At 37.4% G+C, this 24,913-nt stretch overlaps 1 protein-coding gene and 1 pseudogene across 14 annotated transcripts in view; both read right to left on the bottom strand.

The window, feature by feature from the left end:
- KIAA0586 (KIAA0586 ortholog) overlaps positions 1 to 24,913 on the bottom strand; it is a 126,708-nt gene that overhangs the window by 9,911 nt on the left and 91,884 nt on the right. For 2 of the 14 annotated variants that reach the window (XM_054530681.2, XM_054530682.2), the window contains exon 30: positions 988 to 1,193. The exons of 10 other annotated variants lie outside the window; for them this stretch is intronic. In XM_054530681.2, coding sequence (XP_054386656.1) covers positions 1,150 to 1,193 — 44 coding nt within the window. In that variant the 3' untranslated portion in view covers positions 988 to 1,149. Of the gene's footprint in view, positions 1 to 987; positions 1,194 to 17,339; positions 17,491 to 19,891; positions 23,933 to 24,913 lie in introns of those variants that run through there. 2 more of the 14 variants (XM_054530678.2, XM_054530680.2) reach the window with 2 other exon arrangements.
- On the bottom strand, positions 11,697 to 17,326 carry LOC129049907 (heterogeneous nuclear ribonucleoproteins C1/C2-like; annotated as a pseudogene).

The raw sequence follows: 24,913 nt of genomic DNA, 5'->3' as shown, positions 1-24,913 counted from the left end.
TTAAACATACAACTGTGATATAGGTTTTGTTTGTTTGTTTTTTAAAGAAATGGGGTCTCATTCTGTCACCCAGGCTGGAGTGCAGTGGTACAATCATAGCTCACTGCAGCCTCGACCTTCTGGGCTCAAGGGATCCTGCCATCCTGCCACCTCAGCCTTCCTAGTAGCTAGAACTACAGGTGTCTGTCACCATGCCCAGCTCAACTGTGACACCATTTTTTAAAATCTTTAAATGTATTAAAAGTGCTTACTATGGGCCGGGCGCAGTGGCTCATGCCTGTAATTCCAGCACTTTGGGAGGCCAAGGTGGGCGGATCAGGAGGTCAGGAGATCAAGACCATCCTGGCTAATATGGTGAAACCCTGTCTCTACTAAAAATACAAAAAATTAGCCGGGCATGGTGGCAGGCACCTGTAGTCCCAGCTACTCGGGAGGCCGAGGCAGGAAAATGGCGTGAACCCGGGAGGCTGAGCTTGCAGTGAGCCAAGATCGCGCCACTGCACTCCAGCGTGGGCAATAGAGCAAGACTCCATCTCAACAACAACAAAAAAAGTGCTTACTATGATGTTAATGTTTAAACGCTATCTGTGTTCACTTCTCACTCTGTTTCTAAATTTCCAAGAGTTTGAGAGGGAAGAAATTATTACTGCTTGGTCCCTCCAGTTTAATAGAGCTCCCTTTCAAATTCTACAGAGAACATAGAGTATAAACATGAAAACAAAGGTATCAATACCACCTCAGAGATCACTTCCATTGAAGAACCACTTGTTTATGGCAAGTAATGAGAATATTACCTCCCTAACTGAGTTGATCAAGGATCTTAGCAGAGTATGCCACATAAAGGAAGGGTACATAAATGGTAACTATGACATATTGTTGTTGCTGTTATTGTAAACATAAAACTCTCCTCAGTCAAAACTGGGGGAGGATCTTGACTTCTGCAGTGATACCTCTTAACAGTTAAAAAAACAAGCCACTATCACAATATCAGAGTTGACCACTTTTATTCTTATAACAAGTAGTGGCTTCATAATTCTCACTCGTTGATTTACGGGGTTTACTGGAAGGGTGAGTATTGTGCTCTGCAGTTGATGATTAAAACAGCAAACATGGCCTACAACTAGGTCAACACAGCTTGAAAACTGCTTCTCAAGTTTGTCGGTTCTTACAGTTCTTTATCCTGCTGATCAAAACTGGAAAAAAAAAAAAAACCATAATACTGGTATTGAAGTCAAAAGACGAGAAGGAAAATTTTGGAATTATTTGATCTATAAATTTCTATTAACATTTCTATGGAAATTTTGAATGAGCAATGCTGACTAGAAATTGAGTTATATATTAACTATAAATATAATTTATATTTTTATCTTTACCACAAAAAGCTGACTTGTTAGCTTTTACTTAAATGTTTGAAGATACTACAAAATAAAGAACAAGTGAGCTTAGATTTGGAAACAGAATTCCAGCCTGGAAAAAAAGGGATACTGGCTGAAAAAGCTTTAATTGAAGGCACACAGGGAGTACTGTGGGATTGCACTACTTGTACACACTGTGCTTTTTCCAAATACCCCCCTTATTTCAATATTTTAGCTTTTCATTTCAAATAATCGTTCAAAATATTGTTGCTATCTCTGGTGCCAATTGAAAGTAAACCATGTTATAGTGTACACGCTTTTCAAAAATTGGTATTTTTCAATGAATACTACACAGCCATAAAAAAGAATGAAATCATGTCCTTTCCAGCAACATAGATGGAGCTCATAGGCCACTAACCTAAGTGAACAAACTCAGAAGCAGAAAATTCATTACCACATATTCTCACTTATAAGTGGGAGCTAAACAATGGGTACACATGGACATACGGATGGAAATAATAGATGATGAAAACTCCAAAAGCCGGGGAAAGGGGGGTAGGGTTGAAAAATAACCTATCAAGTACTATGTTAACTATTTGGGTAATGGGTACATTAGAAGCCCAATCCCCACAATTAAGCAATATACCAATATATCCATGCAATAAACATGCACATGTACCCTCGAATCTAAAATAAAATGACATTTATAAAAATTGGTATTTAAAAAAAATTGAAATTTGGGCTTTATAATAGTTATACTCTTATATTTTAAAAAATTTATTTTGGGCTTGAAAGCTTACCTTCTGACTCTTCAATGCTATTTTCAGTAAGAGTCACTGGTATAGCAATACTTACATCTGTAAATCTTTATAGTATTACTTTAAACAAATTCTTTATGGATTATTTAAGACAACAGCATAAAACTATAAGGCTGTTAACTGCAAAATAAGGATATAAAGATGAAGCCCCCCAAAATGTGAATTTTTTAACCCACAAAACAACATAAATTTTTAAAGGGCTGAAGTACAGAATTTAAAACAAAACTCAAAAAGGAGACATCTAAAATTAGTAACAGTCAGGATAGCTACATTTTTATACGAGTTTGAGTTCACTAAAAAAAAAAAAAAAAAAAAAAATCCAATAAATTATTAGGGTACTTAAAAATATATAAAAAGAAGTTAGTATTTGTTAAATAACCTGGCCAGATCCTCCAAATTAAGTTACTCATTGGCTCTAGTAGGTATACCAACTCTCTTAAATAATAGCATTTTCAGAAACAGGATCCTGGCGGCATAAAAGTATATATCCCACTGCCAAGAAGTTGATAGTTAATTCAGAAAATAGATGACCCACCTATCCTGAATGCAAATCACAATTAACTTGAGTAATGTACATTCAATTATTAAAGCTTATTAAAAAGCATTTAAGTACTTGACTGTATTCCTGTTCGTGTTATGACAGAGAGAGTGCCTGCCTTTTAGGGGCAAGAATGTCTAGAGGGACATTCCAGCATTAAAATTTGGTTGAGAACTGAGAGACTCTATGTTTTAATAGACAACTTTATCTACAACTCACTTCCTGTTAGTTGAACAGCCTGTGAAACAGCTACTAAAACAAATTCCTCTCAGATCATTCTTTATAAAAGCATGCCATAATAGTTTAAAAACTAAAAGAATCTTAAAAACTACAATAGGTTTCCCTGGTGAAAGAAGCCATACATACCGTATGATTTCATTTATGTGAAGTGCAAACAAGGAAACTAATCTAGGTTGTTAGAAGTCAGAATAGTGGCTTTATGCTTGTGGGAGTAGAGACTGTGGCTGAAAGGGAGCATGAGGGTCTTTGGGGGTCTGGCAGTGTTCAATTTCTTGAGCTGGATACTGCTTGCACAAGTATACTGTATTTGTGAAAATTCTTTGAGCTGTATACTTACGATATGTGTACTTTCTGAATGTATATTATTCTTCTATAAAAAAGTTAAAATGGAAAAAACCAATAGGGTAGTTTCAGCAATTAAAAGATTATACCTTTGTAGTTTTAAACTTTTTTCCAATGATAAAATTAAGCCAAATTACTGACATTACTAGGTAACCTTTAATATCAAATAAATAGTTACACTAAGTCATAGGCCATACTGCTGACTACAAAGATGAATTCCTTTCTTTTTTTTTTTCCTGAAACCTTGAAATACCAGTGCACTGAAATTATTCAGAAGCAGAAGGTGAGATTTTGTTGCTGCTGTAGTTTAACTCTCACAGGGCTTGCTGTAGTTTAACTCTCACAGGGCTTACTATCTAGGATACTTCATGCTCTACAACAATCAGCCACTTGATTTAATTGAAAGCACAAATTATAATCCAGTTTTAACTAATCTTCAGCATTTAAAAAATCTTAATACATTGTAAATTCACATTTAATTCCTTTCTTTGGTACAAAAGAAGTTTGCTGTTTCAGTTTATGTCTATTAAGCAATAATATCATAACTACACTTAAACTCAACCATATCTTTGTCAATAATAACACCCATAATCCTAATACACCTATGTTATACCAGGCCACAGACTGTTAGAGAAGGTCACTATTATAACATTCTTATAAATGACATTTGATAATTACCAAAGCTGATGGCAAAGTAACTCCCTAATATTTACTAAGCAGTTTGAAGCTAAGTGCCTCTATATCTATACACAGAAAATCTATTTTCTGAGATGGAAACCCTTCCTAAATATGAAGACTTCTCTCAAATTATGGCTTGTGGTTATCACTAAAAATACACTGTATTATCTGTGTAGCCTTGACAGTGGGTTTTGACATCTCTAGCCATTCCTAACTAAATATGGAAACAAAAATGAAATGTGACATAGTGACCAGTTCACTTCCCTAAGGCCAGACCTGGTAACTTTTGAAAGAGTGAAAGAATGAAAAATGAGCTTTCAAATACAGGAAGCCACTAGAAAATAAGAACATCACCATTCCACATCCTAAAATAAGAGCTTTAAAGATTTTCTGTTGAATAGCAAGTTTTGGGGCAAGGGGGAGAGAGGGAGAGGGTGGGTTTCTGCTCACTGTACACACGACACCAGTGGGAATAAGGGCCAGTCCAAGTTCTACGTTACCATTACTCTGGGTAATAGTTCCAAGCTGTGAGGCACAGCTGTATAGGCCCTGCCAGCAAGGCCATCGCAGCAGTGCTTTGATAGCGTGGGGCCCCGAAGTGTCAGGATATAGAGAAGGCAGCAGTTGTTGGCTGTGAAAACAGTCTGATACAAACCAGATGGGAACTTACTAGATGGGCAACACAAAGGAAAACAATTGGCTCATTCAACAAAGTCAGGCCCCTGCCCCAGAGAATTCACAGAAGACAATAACAGTCACCCAGAGTTGATGCAAACAAGAAACAGCCATGTGGTTACAGTTTAAAGAACTGTTTTTCCTTAGACTAAACAAAGTTTTGATTTCTAATTCTTGTACTCATTAATTGAAGTTTGGTGTACAGGTCTTTTTGCCAAAGATAAATATTTCATTTCTTTTGTGACACCAATAGAAACTAATTTTGTGCTGCTTCCTCTAAAGTGCTATGAACATAAGCTAAGCTATTTCAGGAAACTGGCAAATTTAGAAAATGATTGATCATGCTGACACAGTAATTAGAAAATATCCAACATATTATTTCCAGGACTTCCTAAGTCCTACTTTGTGTAATGTAGGCAGAATGACACAAAAGGCAATAATCGCAAGGCTCTCAGAACTATATTTCTACATAAATTGTTTTTTCTGACTTCATTAGGTGGTACAGTATTACTGCAATTATATTCCCAAGAAAAAACTGCTCCTGTTTTCCATAGCCTCTGTGAGGCTTATCACAAAAAAAAGTTCCTGACCATTCTGAGCTGACAAGTGTAACAAAGACTAACAATTAGATTTTAAGATACATTTTAGCAATAACATTTTACTTAAAGACTTATGTGGGTATATATTCCATAACGAGTAATTTGTTTTACCAGTTTAACAGAGAGCAAATAGCATTGGAGCTTAAAATAATTCACAAGTAATTGCATTTCTTCTTACTAGAAACCCAAGAGTAATTTTGACCTCTGTATTTACTCCAATTAAAAAATACACCCAAGAAAGTCTTAAATTTGGAATCACCATTTTTAGGTCAAGGATAAGGAGCCCATCAGGGACACTCTGAAAATAATGAGGTGTATTACACAGCATTTGTCATGCACATATTTAAAAATATTTTGTAATTATATAAAAGAGTGATCCTGTTTTATTTTGCTTTTATAATAATAATAATAAATAGATTTCTTAAAAGACATCTTTTCTGAAAAGGAGTTGGTTTCATTTCATTTTCATCTGTGGAACTGCAAAAATTACTATGGTATATGAGATATAAGACTTGGGTTTCCCAGTCAGCATGTGCAGGATTGCCCAGATTATACATACCCATTGGCTACTCCCATCCTAAAAGCTGAGGCTGAACACAAATACCCTTTCCTGTTCCATTAAATCTTTCATCCTATGCAAGGTAATTCTGAAGTAAGCCGGAGAAACAGAAGTGAAGTAACAATTTGGTATGTAGTTTGATGCCGTCTTATCAGCCATAGGTATTTACCTCCTCTTGTCTGCTGCATACACATACATGTTCAGACATACTTTTTTTTCTTTTTTTTTTTTAATTACACATTAAGTTCTGGGATACATGTGCAGAACGTGCAGGTTTGTTACATAGGTATACACATGCCATGGTGGTTTGCTGCACCCATCAACCCATCATCTACATTAGGTATTTCTCCTAATGCTATCCCTCCCCTATCCCCCACCCCCCGACAGGCCCCAGTGTGTGATGTTCCCCTCCCTGTGGCCAAGTGTTCTCATTGTTCAACTCCCACTTATGAGTGAGAACATGAAGTGTTTGATTTCCTGTTCCTGTGTTAGTTTGCTGAGAATGATGGTTTCCAGCTTCATCCATGTCCCTGCAAAGGACATGAGCTAGTCATAATACGCATGGCTGCATATTATTCCATGGTGTGTATGTACCACATTTTCTTTATCCAGTCAATCACTGATGGGCATGTGGGTTGGTTCCAAGTCTTTGCTATTGTCAATAGTGCTGCAATAAACATACGTGTGCATGTGCCTTTATAGCAGAATGATTTATAATCCTTTGGGTGTATACCCAGTAATGGGATTGCTGGGTCAAATGGTATTTCTGGTTCTAGATCCTTGAGGAATCACCACAATGTCTTCTACAATGGTTGATTTACATTCCCACCAACACTGTAAAAGCATTCCTATATCTCTACATCCTCTTCAGCATCTGTTGTTTCCTGACTTTTTAATGATCGCCATTCTAACTGGCATGAGATGGTATCTCATTGTGGTTTCGATTTGTATTTCTCTAATGAGCAGTGATGATGAGCCTTTTTTCAGATCTTTGTTGGCCGCATAAATGTCTTCTTTTGAGAAATGTCTGTTGCCCATTTTTTTTTTTTTTTTTTTGAGACAGAGTCTTGGTCTGTCCCCCAGGCTGGAATGCAGTGGCGTGATCTCAGCTCACCGCAAGCTCCGCCGTCTGGGTTCAGGCCATTCTCCTGCCTCAGCCTCCCAAGTAGCTGAGACTACAGGCGCCCACCACCACGCCCAGCTAATATTTTTTTTTTTGTATATTTTAGTAGAGACGGGGTTTCACCGTGTTAGCCAGGACGCTCTCCATCTCCTGACCTCGTGATTCACCTGCCTCGTCCTCCCAAAGTGCTGGGATTACAGGCGTGAGCCACTACACCCGGCCCCTTTGCCCACTTTTTGATAGGGTTGTTTTTTTCCTGTAAATTTGTTTAAGTTCCTCGCAGATTCTAGATATTAGCCCTTTGTCAGATGGATAGATTGCAAAAATTTTCTCCCATTCTGTAGGTTGCCTGTTCACTCTGATAGTTTCTTTTGCTATGCAGAAGCTCTTTAGTTTAATTAGATCCCATTTGTCTATTTTGGCTTTTGTTGCCATTGCTTTTGGTGTTTTAGTCATGAAGTCTTTGCCCATGCCTATGTCCTGAATGGTATTGCCTAGGTTTTCTTCTAGGGTTTTTATGGTTTTAGGTCTTATGTTTAAGTCTTTAATCCATCTTGAATTAATTTTTGTATAAGGTATAAGGAAGGGGTCCAGTTTCAGTTTTCTGCGTATGGCTAGCTGGTTTTCCCAACACCATTTATTAAATAGGGAATCCTTTCCCCATTGCTTGTTTTTGTCAGGTTTGTCAAAGATCAGATGGTTTTAGATGTGTGGTGTTATTTCTGAGGCCTCCGTTCTGTTCCATTGGTCTATATATCTGTTTTGGTACCAGTACCATGCTGTTTTGGTTACTGTAGCCTTGCAATATAGTTTGAAGTCAGGTAACATGATGCCTCCAGCTTTGTTCTTTTTGCTTAGGACTGTCTTGGCTATATGGGCTCTTTTTAGGTTCCATATGAAATTTAAAGCAGTTTTTTCTAATTCTGTGAAGAAAGTCATTGGTAGCTTGATGGGGATAGCATTGAATCTATAAATTACTTTGGGTAGTATGGTCTTTTTCACAATATTGATTCTTCCTATCCATGAGCATAGAATGTTTTGCCATTTGTTTGTGTCCTCTCTTATTTCCTTGAGCAGTGGTTTGTAGTTCTCCTTGAAATGATCCTTCAAATCCCTTGTAAGTTGTATTCCTAAGTATCTTATTCTCTTCATAGCAATTGTGAATGGGAGTTCACTCATGATTTGGCTCTTTGTCTATTATTGGCATAGAGGAATGCTTGTGATTTTTGCACATTGATTTGGTATCCTGAGACTTTGCTGAAGTTGCTTATCAGCTTAAGGAGATTTTGGGCTGAGATGATGGAGTTTTCTAAATATACAATCATGTTATCTGCAAACAGAGACAATTTGACTTCCTCCTTTCCTATTTGAATACCCTTTATTTCTCCCTCTTGCCTGATTGCCCTGGCCAGAACTTCCAGTAGTGTGTTGAATCGGAGTGGTGAGAGAGGGCATCCTTGTCTTGTGCTGGTTTACAAAGGGAATGCTTCCAGTTTTGCCCATACAGTATGATACTGGCTGTGGGTTTGTCATAAATAGCCCTTACTATTTTGAGATATGTTTCATCAATAGCTAGTTTATTGAGAGTTTTTAGCATGAAGAGGTGTTGAATTTTACTGAAGGACTTTTCTGCATCTATTGAGATAATCATATGGTTTTTGTTATTGGTTCTGTTTATGTGATGGATTATGTTTACTGATTTGCATATGTTGAACCAGCCTTGCACCCCAGGGATGAAGCTGACTTGATTGTGGTAGATAAACTTTTTGATGTGCTGCTGGATTCGGTTTGCCAGGATTTTATTCAGGATTTTTACATTGATGTTCATCAGAGATACTGGCCTGAAATTTTCTTTTTTTTTGTTGTGTCTCTGCCAGGTTTTCGTATCAGGATGATGCTGGCTTCATAAAATGAGTTAGGGAGCAGTCTCTCTTTTTATATTCTTTGCAATAGTTTCAGAAGGAATAGCAGCAGCTCCTCTTTGTACCTCTGGTAGAATGCGCCTGTGAATCTGTCTGGTCCTGGGCTTTTTTTTGGTTGGTAGGCTATTAATTACTGCCTCAATTTCAGAACTTGTTATTGATCTAGTCAGGGATTCGACCTCTTCCTGGTTTAGTCTTGGGAGGGTGTATGTGTCTAGGAATTTATCCATTTCTTCTACATTTTGTAGTTAATTTGTGTAGAGGTGTTTATAGTATTCTCTGAGGGTGGTTTGTATTTTTGTGAAATCAGTGGTGATATCCCCTTTATCATTTTTTATTATGTCTATTTGATTCTTCTCTCTTTTCTTCTTCATTAGTCTAGCTAGTGGTCTATCCATTTTGTTGATCTTTTCAGAAAACCAGCTCCTGCATTCATTGATTTTTTTAAGGGTTTTGTGTGTCTCTATCTCCTTCAGTTCTGCTCTGATCTTAGTTATTTCTTGTCTTCTGCTAGCTTTTGAATTTATTTGCTCTTACTTCTCTAGTTCTTTTAATTGAGATGATAGGGTGTCAATTTTAGATCTTTCCTGCTTTCTCCTGTGGGCATTTAGTGTTAGAAATTTCCCTCTACACACTGCTTTGGCTGTGTCCCAGAGATTCCGGTATGTTGTGTCTTTGTTCTCATTGGTTTCAAAGCACTTATTTATGTCTGCCTTAATTTCATTATTTACCCAGTAGTCACTCAGGAGCAGGTTGTTCAGTTTCCATGTAGTTGTGCTGTTTTGAGTGAGTTTGTTAATCCTGAGTTCTAGTTTGATTGCACTGTGGTCTGAGAGACTGTTTGTTATGATTTCTGTTCTTTTGCATTTGCTGAGGAGTGTTTTACTTCCAATTATGTGGTCAATTTTAGAATAAGTGTAATGTGGTGCTAAGAAGAATGTATATTCTGTTGATTTGGGGTGGAGAGTTCTGTAGATGTCTATTAGGCCTGCTTGGTCCACAGCTGAGTTCAAGTCCTGATTATCCTTGTTAATTTTCTGTCTCATTGTTCTGTCTAATATTGACAGTGGGGAGTTAAAGTCTCCCACTATTATTGTGTGGGAGTCTAAGTCTCTTTGTAGGTCTCTAAGAACTTGTTTTATGAATCTGGGCGCTCCTGTATTGGGTGCATATATATTTAGGATAGTTAGCTCTTCTTGTTGCATTGATCCCTTTACCATTATGTAATGACCTTCTTTGTCTTTTTTTATCTTTGTTGGTTTAGTCTGTTTAATCAGAGACTAGGATTGCATCCCCTGCTTTTTTTGCTTTCCATTTGCGTGGTAAACATTCCTCCATCCCTTTATTTTGAGCCTATGTGTGTCTTTGCATGTGAGATGGGTCTCCTGAATACAGCACACCGATGGGTCTTGACTCATTATCCTATTTGCCAGTCTGTGTCTTTTAATTGGGGCATTAAACCCATGTACATTTAAGGTTAATATTGTTATGTGTGAATTTGATCCTGTCATTAGGATGCTAGCTGGTTATTTTGCCCATTAGTTGATGCAGTTTCTTCACAGTGTCAATGGTCTTTACAATTTGGTATGTTTTTGCAGTGGCTGGTACCGGTTTTTCCTTTCCATGTTTAGTGCTTCCTTCAGGAGTTCTTGTAAGGCAGGCCTGGTGGTGACAAAATCTTTCAGCATTGGCTTGTCCCTAAAGGATTTTATTTCTCCTTCACTTATGAAGCTTTGTTTGGCTGTATATAAAATTCTGGGTTGAAAATTCTTTTCTTTAAGACTACTGAATATTGGCCCCCCACTCTCTTCTGGCTTGTAGGGTTTCCGCAGAGAGAGCCACTCTTAGTCTTATGGGCTTCCTTTTGTGGGTAACCCAACCTTTCTCTCTGGCTGCCCTTAACATTTTTTCCTTCATTTCAACCTTCTTGAATCTGACGATTATGTGTCTTTAGGTTGCTCTTCTCAAGGAATATCTTTGTGGTATGCTCTATATTTCCTGAATTTGAATGTTGGCCTGTCTTGCTAGGTTGGGCAAGTTCTCCTGGATAATATCCTGAAGAGTGTTTTCCAACTTGGTTCCATTCTCCCCATCACTTTCAGGTACACCAATCAAACGTAGGTTTGGTCTTTTCACATAGCCCCATATTTCTTGGAGGCACTGTTCATTCCTTTTCATTCTTTTTTCTCTATTCTTGTCTTCACACTTTATTTCATTAAGTTGATCTTCAATCTCTGATATCCTTTCTCCCGCTTGACCAATTTGGCTATTGATACTTGTGCATGCTTCACAAAGTTCTCGAGCTGTGTTTTTCAGCTCCATCAGGTCATTTATGTTCTTCTCTAAACTGGTGATTCTAGTTAGCAATTCGTCTAACCTTTTTTCAAGGTTCTTAGCTTCCTTTATTATGCGGGAAGGAATTAAAGAGAAGAAAACGTGATTATGATTAAGGCAATATACTCAGACTATTTAGGTTTAGATGACCTGAGTAAGCAAAGGAAAATTACAGCCCAGCTTTCTGTAGTCCTTTCCAGAGCTAATTTGAAGGAATAGAAAGGGTTAGAACATGCTCCTCTAGCTCGGAGGAGTTTGTTATTACCCACCTTCTGAAGCCTACTTCTGTCAACTCATCAAATTCATTCTCCATCCAGTTTTGTTCCCTTGCTAGCGAGTTGTGATCCTTTGAAGGAGAGGCGTCTGGTTTGGGAATTTTCAGCCATTTTGCCCTGGTTTTTCCTCATCTTTGTGGATGTATCTACCTTTGGTCTTTGATGTTGGTGACCTTCAGATGGGGTTTCTGCGTGGATGTCCTTTTATGTTGATGTTGATGCTATTCCTTTCTGTTAGTTTTCCTTCTACCATTCAGGCCCCTCTGCTGCAGGTCTGCTGGAGTTTGCTGGAGGTCCACTCCAGACCCTGTTTGCTTGGGTATTACCAGCAGAGTCTGCCAAACAGCAAAGATTGCTGCCTGTTCCTTCCTCTGGAAGCTTTGTCACAGAGGGGCACCCGCCAGATGCCAGCCAGACATCTCCTGTATGAGGTGTCTGTCAACCCCTGCTAGGAGGTGTCTCCCAGTCAGGAGGCACGGGGGTCAGGGACCCCCTTGAGGAGGCAGTCTGTCCCTTAGCAAAGCTCGAGCACTATGCTGGGAGATTCGCTGCTCTCTTCAGAGCTGGCAGGCAGGAACATTTGTCTGCTGAAGCTGCACCCACAGCCGCCCCTTCCCACAGGTGCTCTATCCCAGGGAGATGGGAGTTTTATCTATAAGCTCCTGACTGGGGCTGCTGCCTTTCTTTCAGAGATGCCATGCCCAGAGAAGAGGAATCTAGAGAGGCAGTCTGGCTACAGCGGCTTTGCTGAGATATGGTGGGTTCCACCCAGTTCCAACTTCCTGGCGGCTTTGTTTACACTGAGGGGAAAACCGCCTACTCAAGCCTCAGTAATGGCAGATGCCCCTCCCCCGACCAAGCTTGAGCATCCCAGGTCAACTTCAGACTGCTGTGCTGGCAGTGAGAATCTGAAGCCAGTGGATCTTTACCTTGCTGGGTTCCATGTCAGTGGAATCTGCTGAGGTAGACCACTTGGCTCCCTGGCTTCAGCCCCGTTTTGAGGGGAGCGAATGGTTCTGTCTTGCTGGCGTTCCAGGCGCCACTGAAGTATGAAAAAAAAACTCCTGCAGCTAGCTCAGTGTCTGCCCAAATGGCCGCCCAGTTTTGTGCTTGAAACCCAGGGCCCTCATGGTGTAGGCACCTGAGGGAATCTCCTGGTCTGCAGGCTGTGAAGACCATGGGAAAAGCACAGTATCTGGGCCGGAATGCACTGTTTCTCACAGCACAGTCCCTCATGGATTCACTTGGCTACAGGAGGGAGTTCCCTGACCCCTTGCACTTTGTGGGTGAGGCAACGCCCTACCCTGCTTCTGCTTGCTCTCAGTGGGCTGCACCCACTGTCTAACCAGTCCCAATGAGATGAGCTGGGTACCTCAGTTGGAAATGCAGAAATCACCCACCTTCTGCATTGATCTCGCTGGGAGCTGCACACTGGAATTGTTCCTATTCAGCCATCTTGCCCAGGTCCCTAAGATATATCTTATACATATAATCTTAAATATATTCGCTGAAGAGAAACAATTTTGTTGAAAGTTAATTTATCTCCCTAACACTATATTGAACATGTACCATCTTTAGCATTTCCTCACCAGCATCCTTTAAAGCTTAGGACAAATATAGGTTCATTTCCTATCTGTTAAAGGAGAGCTGATTATAACATGAGTATTCAAAAAGGAGAGATTTCCTAGAAACAGTCATGCTAATAAAAGCTAACACTTTCAGGGCTGGGCATGGTGGCTCATGCCTGTAATCCTAGCACTTTGGGAGGCCAAGGCAGGCAGATCACAAGGTCAAGAGATCGAGACCATCCTGGCCAATACGGTGAAACCCCGTCTCTACTAAAAATACAAAAATTAGCTGGGTGTGGTGGCACGCACCTGCAGTTCCAGCTACTTGGGAGGCTGAGGCAAGAGAATCACTTGAACCTGGGAGGCAGAGCTTTGCAATGAGCAAAGCTAACACTTTAATAGCTCTTAATATATGTCAGGTTCTGTAAAAGTGTATTTTATGTCTTTAATTACCATGAAATATCTATACCATATTACAGATAAGAAAAGCACAAAGAGGTTAAGTATTTTGCCCAGGGTCACCAGCTAGTAAATAGATGAGCTAGGATTTGAACTCATGCAATTTGTCTCCAAAGTGCCTCTAATTCTAAATAGAACAGAATCATCAAAAACAACTGGAGTCCTTAATCAGTGTTTCTCAAAGGGTGGTCCTCCCTCTTCTGCATCCGAATAACCAGGGGTACTAGTTTAATGTTTACATTCCCAGGCCCCATCTCAGGCAAACAATCACTTTAGGATCTACATTTTATTAACAAATACTCCTGGAGAATTCTATGTCTGTTAAAGTTTGAGGAATACTGTATTAGAGACTAACAATCTAGTAGTGGTTCATCCTATACGTATAATAAGACTATATCACTTCTCTGTTCTAATTTATTAATTTATTTTAGTTTTCAGTCAAGCTTTTAGTAAAAAGATCATCAAATAACAGTTTCTCACAGCCATACATTAAGACTGCACACTTCTGAATGGAGAGATCACTCACCGGTGAATTGCTTTTTTATGACACTGGACGGCTGCGTAGCTGCATCTCTGGCCTGAATTTATTTGAGGGCCATGTATTCTGAACTGAAAAAATCAAGCTTCTCTTTTTATTTTCATTATATGAACAAAAAGGGTAGAACTGGTTTAGTGGAATAATCCACTGTCATCTGGTTGAAATAGCCGGCCTAATTTATATAAAATTAAAATCACTAAAAAATTTTTAGTAAATGATTACTAGGTTGATTAGAAGAATAGCATTTGTAATACATCAACTTGCAGTTAATTTGGAGGACACTGTGGTATAATAAAAATAATACTGAGACAGGGAGTGGTGGCTCATGCCTGTAATCCCAGCACTTTGGGAGGCCAAGGTGGGAGGATCACTTGAGCCCAAGAGCTCAAGACCAGCCTAGGCAATATAGCAAGACCCCATCTCAATAATAATAATAATATTCAACTAGAAGTAAGATCAGATGCTACTCCTAATCGTAATCACAACCTTTGGTTCTCTTGAACTGGAGATGGTTCCTCTGCTCCCAAGTCTTAAGTATTTACCTCATTAATATCAAAATGTAAAGATTTTTATCAAATCTGTATTTACCTCTGTGATTATAAGGTTAAATTATTTGTAATAGCTGTTGAATAAAAAGGCTACTAATTGATCTAATAGTTTAAATTATATTTTATATCAATTTGGTATCTATTTTAAAAATCGTAATAAAAACTTTAAAGTCAAGTTTCAGGAAATCTGGTTAAGAACAATGAAGGGGTTGAAGAGGTTTTTGGAATGTTGGCAAGTCTTCAAAACAATCCTCGTGTATGGTTTTGGTGAGATGTGTTTAATGTCAAAAAGATGAGAAAAACCCAAGCTCTCCATATAATTATACAGTGTATAATTAATTTCACAAAAAGGAAATTAAATAATTTCCACAATTAAAATGCTTCTATATTGAAAAGGAAATTACTTTTAGTACCAACAAGTAAAAATGTTATAGAAATCCTTGCATAATATTCAATGTCTTATTTAACAGATTTTCCATGTCAATCCTTTATGCATTTTGCTCATTCTGAGGGATCATCCTTAGTTACGCACTTTGGCTGTTAGATTATATATATATATGACATAGATACAGATATTATATATAGATATGCATATATATATTCTATCTCTTAAAAAGTATAAATCCTTTCACATTGAAGCAGTTAAAATAATCACCTATGTTTAAAAATCCATTATTGTGCCAGAGAAATATTTTTTCTCATATGGATTATGCCTCTCTCATCCAAACATTCTCACATAAAATGTAAGAAATGTATATACATAAAAACAATCTGCAAGTTGACCTAACACACTTGTTGCCACGCTTATTTTTCAGCACTATAAGAAAACAGTGACAAGTTGACAGTTTAATTATAGAAAGATGTTTGCCTTTTCATATTTAATAGTATTCTGACAAATTATTTCTGAGATGCAATGTTTTAAAGAAATTATTCTTCTCAACTATTCCTTTCTTCTTTTTTTGTCTTTTTTCCTGGTTTAACAAGGACTCGTTTATCTTGAGGAAAAAAGGTCCCAAACATCAGGCTGTTCACAAAAATAACCCACAGTATCAACTTTAGAAACAAATCTTAAGACTACAACACTAATTATTTTTCTAGAGGACGCATTTGACATGCCAGCTCTCATTCACAAAACTAAGTTGTTGCATTTGTGTTGAACTGCCTCACACAGCACACTAATGTGGGAGTGTAATACACATACTTCTAACTCAAAGCTGCTTTCAGGAGCTACACAACTAAAAGAGACTGCCTTTGCAGTTAGGGAAGCAACTACTGAACTTACATACGAATGAAAAGAACTGTACTCCCTGCATAACAAGAGATTATTTTGGAGACAGTTGATAAAAACCACATAACCTTTTTAAGTCATAAAGAAGTATCAAAATTAAAAGCAAAAATTACAGGGTAAGACTTAACAAAACTACTAGGGCATCAAAGGAGGTGAAAATGGAACTAGGCGCAGGGCATTATGAATTAATGAACATGGGAAGGACAAGGATTGGGAGAACAGTGAGCATGTGCTGAAGATACTGTGGGAGAGGATCTGGTGAAAAATTTGATCTCAGACAAGCACCTACGTAAAGAAATAATGGGATAAGATTTCTAAACCCCACTATGTGCTTAAGAGTCACCTTCGCCATTGGCGCTGTCTCTGTCATCCTCTCCTTCTTCAGCCTCTTTTTCATCATCCTTGATCAACTCCAGCTGGTCATCCCCCATCTTCATTGTCATCATCATCCAGTAGGTCCTCCTCAGCAAAGACATCTGCAGCCCCCTCAGACTCCACCTTCACATTAGTCTCATCTTTCTTCATGGAACTGCTGCTCTGATCCTCTTCCGACTTATCATCCTTCATCTCTACTGCTTGTTTCCCCTGTTCCTTTTCAATTTTCTTCTAGGTTTTCTGAGAGAGGATCCACTTTTTGTTTTATCTGGGTCAATTCCTTCTTAAAGGCCTGAAGGTCATCTCCTTTCAACTTTCCAGACTTGGAAGATCCCTGCTGTCCTCTCTTAGAATTGAAGCCACTTTTTCCCCTTCATGAGGTGTTTCCTGATACATGCTGACATTTTGAGGGCACTACAGCCCAAGCAATATGCTGGGTAGGAGGAGGAGGAACATGTGCTGGGTAACTGTACATCCTATCATAATCCCTATCATAATGGAAAGTCATGGTCCAAGTCAAAAGAGGAGCTGTACATCTCCACCTACAGCGGCCTGGGTATTTCTCTCATTAACATATTAAACAAAGGCAAAGCCCTTATGAACAGAGCAGCCCACAATTTTGCCATACTTTGAAAAGATTGCCTCCACATCAGATTTCTTGAGCACAAGAGTGTTGAGATTCCCAGTGAACACACGGGAGTTCATGGAGTGAGGATCTGTCTTGTCGGTAACGTTGCTGGCCACTGTGTTGGATGATGAGGTTTCTCACAAAGCCGAAAATGTAGCTGAAGATCAAAAAAATCTCACAGAAGTGGGGAGGCAGAAGAGATTCGATTCTGAGACTCCTACTCCCGGGTACTATGTGGAGAAGCCAACTGCTGCTCAAGGTCGGCAAGGCGGCCACAACTGCTCAGTCTTCATCTCTTCACAAAATGGCCTTTCTTCTTTTTATCCCTGGAGAGCAGATGCTTTGTTTTATCCATCTCTCTAGGGCCACAGCACTTTCTATGGTACTTTATGTAAAGGGATGCTAAAAAAGATTAACCTAAGAATGAATGCACAATGGAATATTATTCAGCTATAAAAAAGAATAAAGTAATGATACCTGCTACAACATGAATGGACCTTGAAAACATTATGTTGCCAGGTGCGGTGGCTCATACTTGTAATCCCTGCACTTTGGGAGGCTGAGGTGGGCAGATTGCTTGAACCCAGGACTTCAAGACCAGCTTGGACAACAGAGTGAGACCTTGTCTCTACAAAAAATGAAAACAAAATTAGCTGGGCATGGTGGCACACGCCTGCCATCCCAGCTACTCAGGAGGCTGAGGTGGGAAAATTGCTTGAGCCCGGGAGGTCAGAGGCTGCAGTGAGCCATGATCACGCCACTGCGCTCCAGCCTGGGTGACAGAGCAAAATTCTGTCTCAACAACAACAACAACAACAAAAAACCCCAAAAAACTAAAAGAAAACATTATGTTAAGTGAAAGAAGCAAAAAGAAAACCACATCTTGTATGATTCCACTTATATGAAATGTCCAGAACAGGGAAATCCAGAGAGACAGAAAGTAGATTAGTGGTTGGCAGGGATAGGGCTGGGGAGGGTAGAACGGAAAATAATTACTAATAGATATGGAGTTTCTTTTTAAGGTGAAGAAAATGTTCTGGAATTAGGGATGGTAATTCAGCAACTTTTTGCATATACTAAAAACCACTGAGAATTTAAAAGGGAGAATTTTACAGTATGTGAATTATATCTCAATTTAAAAAGAGTGAATGAATGTCCACACGATTTTTCTTTCTCATCTAAAGTTCAAAAAGATTGCCCATGAACTAATATCTAAGCTGATTTAATTTTCCCCACCCTTGGGCATATTCTCGGCTGTCCCTACCCTCTGTTCAACTATTTTGTCCTCAAAGAATAAAAATCTATCTAATACTATAAAAAAAATCAATCTTTTGGAAAAGCAAATAAAAATCACTTTAGATTAGTCTACTGTGGCTGTTTGCATGACTGTCTACATTAAAAAGAGACAGTAATGGAAAAATGATTGTAATGAAATACTCTCATTTTTCTCTTCCCTTCCTTCTTCCGTCTTATTACTAAATAACAGAATTAAATGTTGTTTGGGGTTAACAGCAAATGATGTAATCATCAAATTCAATTCCATGAACATTTACTGATCACCACAGTGCTACAATAGGAAACAAGCTCTCTTAAATAAGAAACAGATAACATATCTTAAAAACAAATCACAACACTATCCCATATATCACTTTCTTTGGAATATTAAATAATCAGTCCGGGGAATACAGAGATGATAAAGGCAGCTCTTGTCAACAAGCTGTTTATCACACGATAAATATTTATTAAATGCTTATTCAATAAATAGTATTACATAAGGAAAGGAGCAACAGCTTTGCAATCAAGTCGATCTGGGCTGGAATTCCAGATCTTCATTTTCTAAATTGTGTGCTTTGGGAAAATTAGTTAACCTTCATGAATCTTATCATTCTCTCTTGTAAAACAGGAATAAAACTACCTGAATCAGGCATGATGGCACACACCTGTAGTCCTAGCTACTTGGAAGCTGAGGCAGGAAGACTGCCTGAGCCCAGGAGGTTGAGGATGCAATGAACTATCATACCCCTGCTCTCCAGCCTGGGTGACAGTGAGACTCTATCTCTATAAAACAAACAAACAAAACTACCTGCATGGCATGGTATTGTGATGAATAAATGAAATTAACATAGAACACACCTAGCAAACCTCTGGTAAATGTATTCCCATTTTTTGTTTTGTTTTGGTTTTGGTTTTGAGACAGAGTCTCACTCTGTCGCCCAAGCTGGAGTGCAGTGGTGTGATCTCAGCTCACTGCAACCTCCGCCTCCTAGGCTTAAGCAATTCTCATGTCTCAGCCTCCCAAGTAGCTGGGACTACAGGCATGTGCCACCACGTCCGGCTAATTTTTGTATTTTTAGTAGAGACGGGGTTTCGCCATGTTGGCCAGGCTGGTCTTGAACTCCTGACCTCAAGTAATCCACCCGCCTCGGCCTCTCAAAGTGTTGGGATTATAGGTGTGGGCCACTGTGCCCAGCAAAAAACTGTTGTTAAGATGATGATTATGTTCAAGGCAGAAAAGAGCTAGGGGAAGAGAGTGGGTTAAAATGAATAAGACGTTTTCAATCGGAGGTTCAGTAAGAACTCAGAAAGATGGAGCTGAATGTTGAAGAATAAGTAATTTGTAGGCATATAAAAGTGGAGAGAGAAGGAAACTCTGGGTGGAAAGAAGATAATGCAGAAAGGCATCGAAGCTTAGTAGCGCAGAGTGTGGAGGGCCCTCAATTAATGTTTACTGAGTTAAACTGTGTTGATTACACATTATATTGGATGTGCCAGTAAAAAACACAAGTTTTTGAGCTGACAGTTCTTCCCTTTCTGAAATCTAAAAAAGAAAATTTTAAACAAGAGTATTTCCACTGTAGATTTATTAGCATATACAATTTTTCTTTGTTTCCAGTTAGTCACTATTAATTATAAAACATAAATGTTTCAGATTTCTAGTCTAAATGGAAAGTATTTTTAAATAAACACCTAAAAATCCAATTTACATTGTATTGAAAATATACTGTATTATAAAATGTCAAACTATCTCCTCCTAAAGTGTTAAGAAAAAGATGTAAGAGTAAATAAATGTAATACAGTATCACATTTACACACCTTTTAACAACAAAACCTTTTATACCTTCCCAAGTGATAAGCTTTTAGTACAAGCTAATTAAGAAAATTCATAATAAGCAAAAGAAGTGTCATAAACTCAGTAATATGTACATCATTTTATTGAAGTATAATTTATAATCAGTAAGACTAACCATTGAAAAATTCTTAGTTATATAGACACTACCCCAATCAAGATATATAATATTTCCATCAAAATGGAAAAAAGTTCCCTCCTGACATTTGTTGTCAAACTCTTCTTTGAGGCAACCACTGACCTGTTCTCCATATCTATAGTTTTGCCTTTTCCAATAAATTTTTCCTTTTCCATATAAATGGAATCATACAGTATGTAGCCTTTTAACCTCTTACACTACATTTAATGCAATTGAGATTCACCTGTGCTGTTGTGTGTGTATCAGTAGTTCACGTCTTTTCATTGCTGAGTACTATTCCATTGTATGGATGTACCACACAGATTGTTTATCCATTTACTTGCTGAAGGACATTTTGGTTGATTCCAGTTTTGGGTAATTATAAAAGAAACTGCTAAAAAAGTTTTGAGTACAGGTTTTGTGTGAAAATAAGTTTTCATTTATCTTGCATGAATACATAGGAAATGGACTGCTGAGTCATATGGTAAATTTATGTTTAATTTTATAAGAAACTGTCAAACAGTTTTCCAAGGTGCAAGTTGCATTCTGCATTCCCACCAGCAATGTATAAGAATTAGAATTGATCTATATCCTCACCAACACATGGTAGTATCAGTTTCCTTGATTTTAGTCAACCTAATGGGTATTCAGTGGTATTTAATTTTTAATTTGCATCTTCCCAATTACTAATGATGTTGAACAATTTTCCATGTGCTTATTTGCCATCCAAGTATCTTTTTTGGTGAAGTATCTGTTCAAATCTTTTATCCATTTTAAAAATTGGGTTGTTTGTTTTCCTAGTGTTGAGTTTTGTAAGGTTTAAAAATATATTCTGGACATAACTGCTTCATCAGAAAGCAAATTTGCAAATATTTTCTTCCAGTCTATGATTTGTCCTTTTTCATTCTCTTAACACTGTCTTTTGAAGAAGAGAAATTTTTATTTTGATTAAGTCCAATTATCAATAGTTTCTGCAATATCTTAGAAATCTTTGCCCAACCAAAGGTCACAAAGAAACATTTTCCTCCTATATTTTCTTCTAGAAGTTTTGTAGTTTTAGGCTTTACATTTAGATCTATGATCCATTTTTTAGCTCATTTTTGTGTGTTTGTGAAATATAGATTGAGGTTCTTTTTTTCTGTATATAGATGAGCTCTGTCCAAACACCATTTGTTGAAAAGATTATCCTTTCTCCATTGAATTGTCTTTCCCATTTGTAAAAATCAATTGATCAACTGATCATAAATGCGTGGACTTTTTTTTTGAATTCTCTATTCTATCCTATTGATATTTATGCCAATATCCCACTGTCCTGATTACTGTAGCTTTATAATAAGTCTTAGAGTTATATAGTATAATCTTCCAACTTTATTTTTCTTTTTAAAAGTTATTTTGGCTATTCTAGGTCCTCTGCATTTTCTTATGAGTTTTAGATTCAGCTTGTCAACTTCTACCCAGAAATCCCTGCTGCAATGTTTTTGAGATTGCACTCAATCTATAGATCAATTTGGAGGGAACTGACATTTTAAATTCTGCCTTGTCCCTTTGGCAAATTTTGTACAGGACAGTTTCCAACCACTCTCCCAACAATAAGAAACTTCTAATAGTGCTAATAAAAGATTGTGGGACCAAGACTATTTCCTTCTTCTCTGCCAGGAGTGGATTCTTTTTTATCTTTACCCTTCCCCCAGCCACAATAGGTTTTCACCTATACCCTGGAAATAACAGATGTGTTGCCCCTTCCTCAGTGGCTTAAGGCTTTTGTTCTTAAAGGAGAAGGGTCAAAGTGGGGCATCCTGTCTTTCTGGCAGTGACAGCCACTCCCCTCATTCAGGCCTGCACCAGTGAGAGAGACTCTCTGCCTTTCCCAACAATCTTTCTCTGGAGGTCTGTGCAGAAGATGCCTACATGTGGGTGTGAACTCCACTTGTATCTGTGACTACCAATGGTTCTATACTTGGCCTTTAGAAACCCACTTAAAAAGTTTAACCAAATACTTCTTATCTGCTTGATTGGTGCCTGGTGTCTTCCTGTAACCACGCTCTGTCACAAGTGAGACAGTGCTTGTGTCTCACCTCTTTTTGGAGGAGTCTCTCTTTCCTTGGACTTTAGGCTACTTAATTGCTCTGCATCAGAAGCTCTCTGATGGGTTCAAGAAATGTTAATGATTTTGTAGTTTATCTGACATTTTATTATGGTTAGGGTGAAAGTGACACTTTCCAATTTCCTCATCCTAGGTGGAAACAAAACTCCCAAATTCAGCAACATTTCAAAGTGAATTTATTTTTTGTTAATCAATAATAGCATGGATTTGTGAACATTTATTCAGACAATGCTTGTTACACATTTGGATTCACAGATTTTTGGCACACTTATTAGTCTGTGCCCCCACCCCTCCCTATCAGAGACCCACACACATAGTTTTGAAATCCCTATCATATCTTAAGATTTTTAAAAATCAACTTAAAACCATTTTAACTATGGTTTTGAAATTACTAAGGTCAATTGTAGTTCTGATAGCTATTGTAATTTAGCTAAATTTCAAATACAAAGGAAAAAAATGCACCATTCTACTAAAAAAGAAAAATTATTTGCGCACGTGGTCAAAATTAGCTTCTAAGAATATATAAGCTTTGAATTTCCTAATGCTCACATATTTAAAGTCATCATCACAGCTATATGAGTATAAAAGGTGCTAAATTTTCTAGAATTTACCTCAGGACATAATGCCAGAAAGAAATATTTGTGATTCTGTATTTCCCACAAAAATGTAAACTGATTTTGACAAATAACAGCAATTACACCTATTACTTTCAGCACTTTGATACTTATTTTCTGAGTAACATGTGTAATCTACAAATAAGAAAAACTGAAAACTGCTGTGATTTTTTTCAAGCAAATTTGACAATCCAATCTATCATAGCATTTTACCATAAAACATATGACTTATTTTTTCCCCATCGACTGATAGTGTAGTATATAGTATGTTTGACTTTGTAATGATAATTTATTATGATGGTCTTAAAATTTAAAGAGAAAAAAAGAAGGAAAATAATTTTTAAAGTGTACTATTTTAATACATTACTTTATAGAACTTAATTGTTCCTGGGATCATCACAAATAAATTGACTTAAAACTAGCCTCTCATTTGTATTGATGAAAGTTAACTTGTATAGCAAAAGATGAGTAAAAATTAACTTGCACAGCAAAGGGGGAAAAATAGAAATGACCATTCAAATACTTTTTTAAAAAGTACTTTCACTATAAAACTGTTAGATACATTAATCAGTACATAGAATCAGATAAGTGGTATCACGTGGTCAAAGATAGACACAATAAATTCAATACCAAATAAAAAGGTTTTACTCTTAAAGGCTCCAAAGATACCGTTTGTCAGAACAATGAATTCCTCCATTTTATATTAAAATCTGAAAGTAATAATCAAGGGGGAAAAAAACTAAGTACTTTACTAAGTTCCTAGCAATACGGTGCTGGAATCTGTGTCCTACCATTCTTCAGTTAATTTTTAATGGGTGATCATTAAAACAGCTGCTACTGCTTCTTTCTTTATAGACATATATTAAACTACTACACATTTCAAGTGAAATACATGATACTTCCCCCTGAAATAGCCAAAATTTGGGGTTCTAGTATTCTTGGAAGCATTTATCTGCTAGAAAAGATGTGGTTTTAATTCCCTTGTGGTAAGGTGAATTTCCTTCATTATCTTCAAGGTTTCTATGTATGAGAGGACTGAATTCCTTCAAGGTCACCCAAAGTCCTGAGAGCTCCAGAGAATTATTTTGGCACTCTGACTTCTATTTTCTGGAACATTTGGCAGAGTTTCATCAGAGAAAAAAAATAATAAAACCCACAAAATCTATGGGGAAAAAAGTCATAACTGACTATATTTGCCAAGGCAATCATATTCATTCAAGAAATTTTCTAGTATGAAGATATGTACCAATTACAGAGTGAAAGACTTTGCCTATATTTAAAATGTTCTCTTTATAGCCCACTGGTATTTATTTGTCTTAGTCAAGGCTGGTATAGGTCTGCTCTCCTACCTTTTGTATTAGATGTAAAATTAAATGTAAAACATTTCAAATGTATTAAATCCAACTGTTGTAAACCCTTTCCACATAAAACTTCCTTCTACTAGCTAACATCTTACCAGAGATATTTTCCTATCAGCTGAGAAAATTAATTATTTCATTACATACAACATCCCCAAGAAAATGAAATTCATTTATAATGTCAAAAATGATTGATTTTTAAAAACATTAAAGAAACTATCATTGACTGTGAAGGACAGTTCATAAATGAGAACTCAGTAGAAGAACATGAAGTAAATTCTGACATTATCTTAGAAACATTTATCTGCCCATATCGATATACTATCATGATTAATTCTTAAGTCACCAGAAGAAGAGTTTTATAGGCATTTTCCATAGTACATTAATATTAACATACTATGGTGAGGTTAAAAAAAAAAAAAGGGTCAGGAGGACAAAGTTCTGAAAACTTGGAGCAAGAGGGGAACAGACAACAAATGGAAGAGTGAAAACCTAAACCTTAAGTGGCATAATCTTACTATTTTGAGCACTTCCTCATTTAGGTCCTTCCCAAAACACCAAATGCATAGTTACATTTGCAATTATACCGGCATTCAATAATATGCATTTGCTCAATTAAATATTATTTGAAAATTAAATAAAAATCATAGTTACAAAAGCAAAAAAGAAAAATTCCACTTCTCAAAATATTTCTAATACTTCTTCCATGATTGTGGGCAGAAAGTTTTTA

This window comes from Pongo abelii, chromosome 15 (assembly GCF_028885655.2).
Source record: "Pongo abelii isolate AG06213 chromosome 15, NHGRI_mPonAbe1-v2.0_pri, whole genome shotgun sequence".
Taxonomy (NCBI): Eukaryota; Metazoa; Chordata; class Mammalia; order Primates; family Hominidae; genus Pongo; species Pongo abelii.
This window is presented reverse-complemented; position numbering and strand designations above follow the sequence as displayed.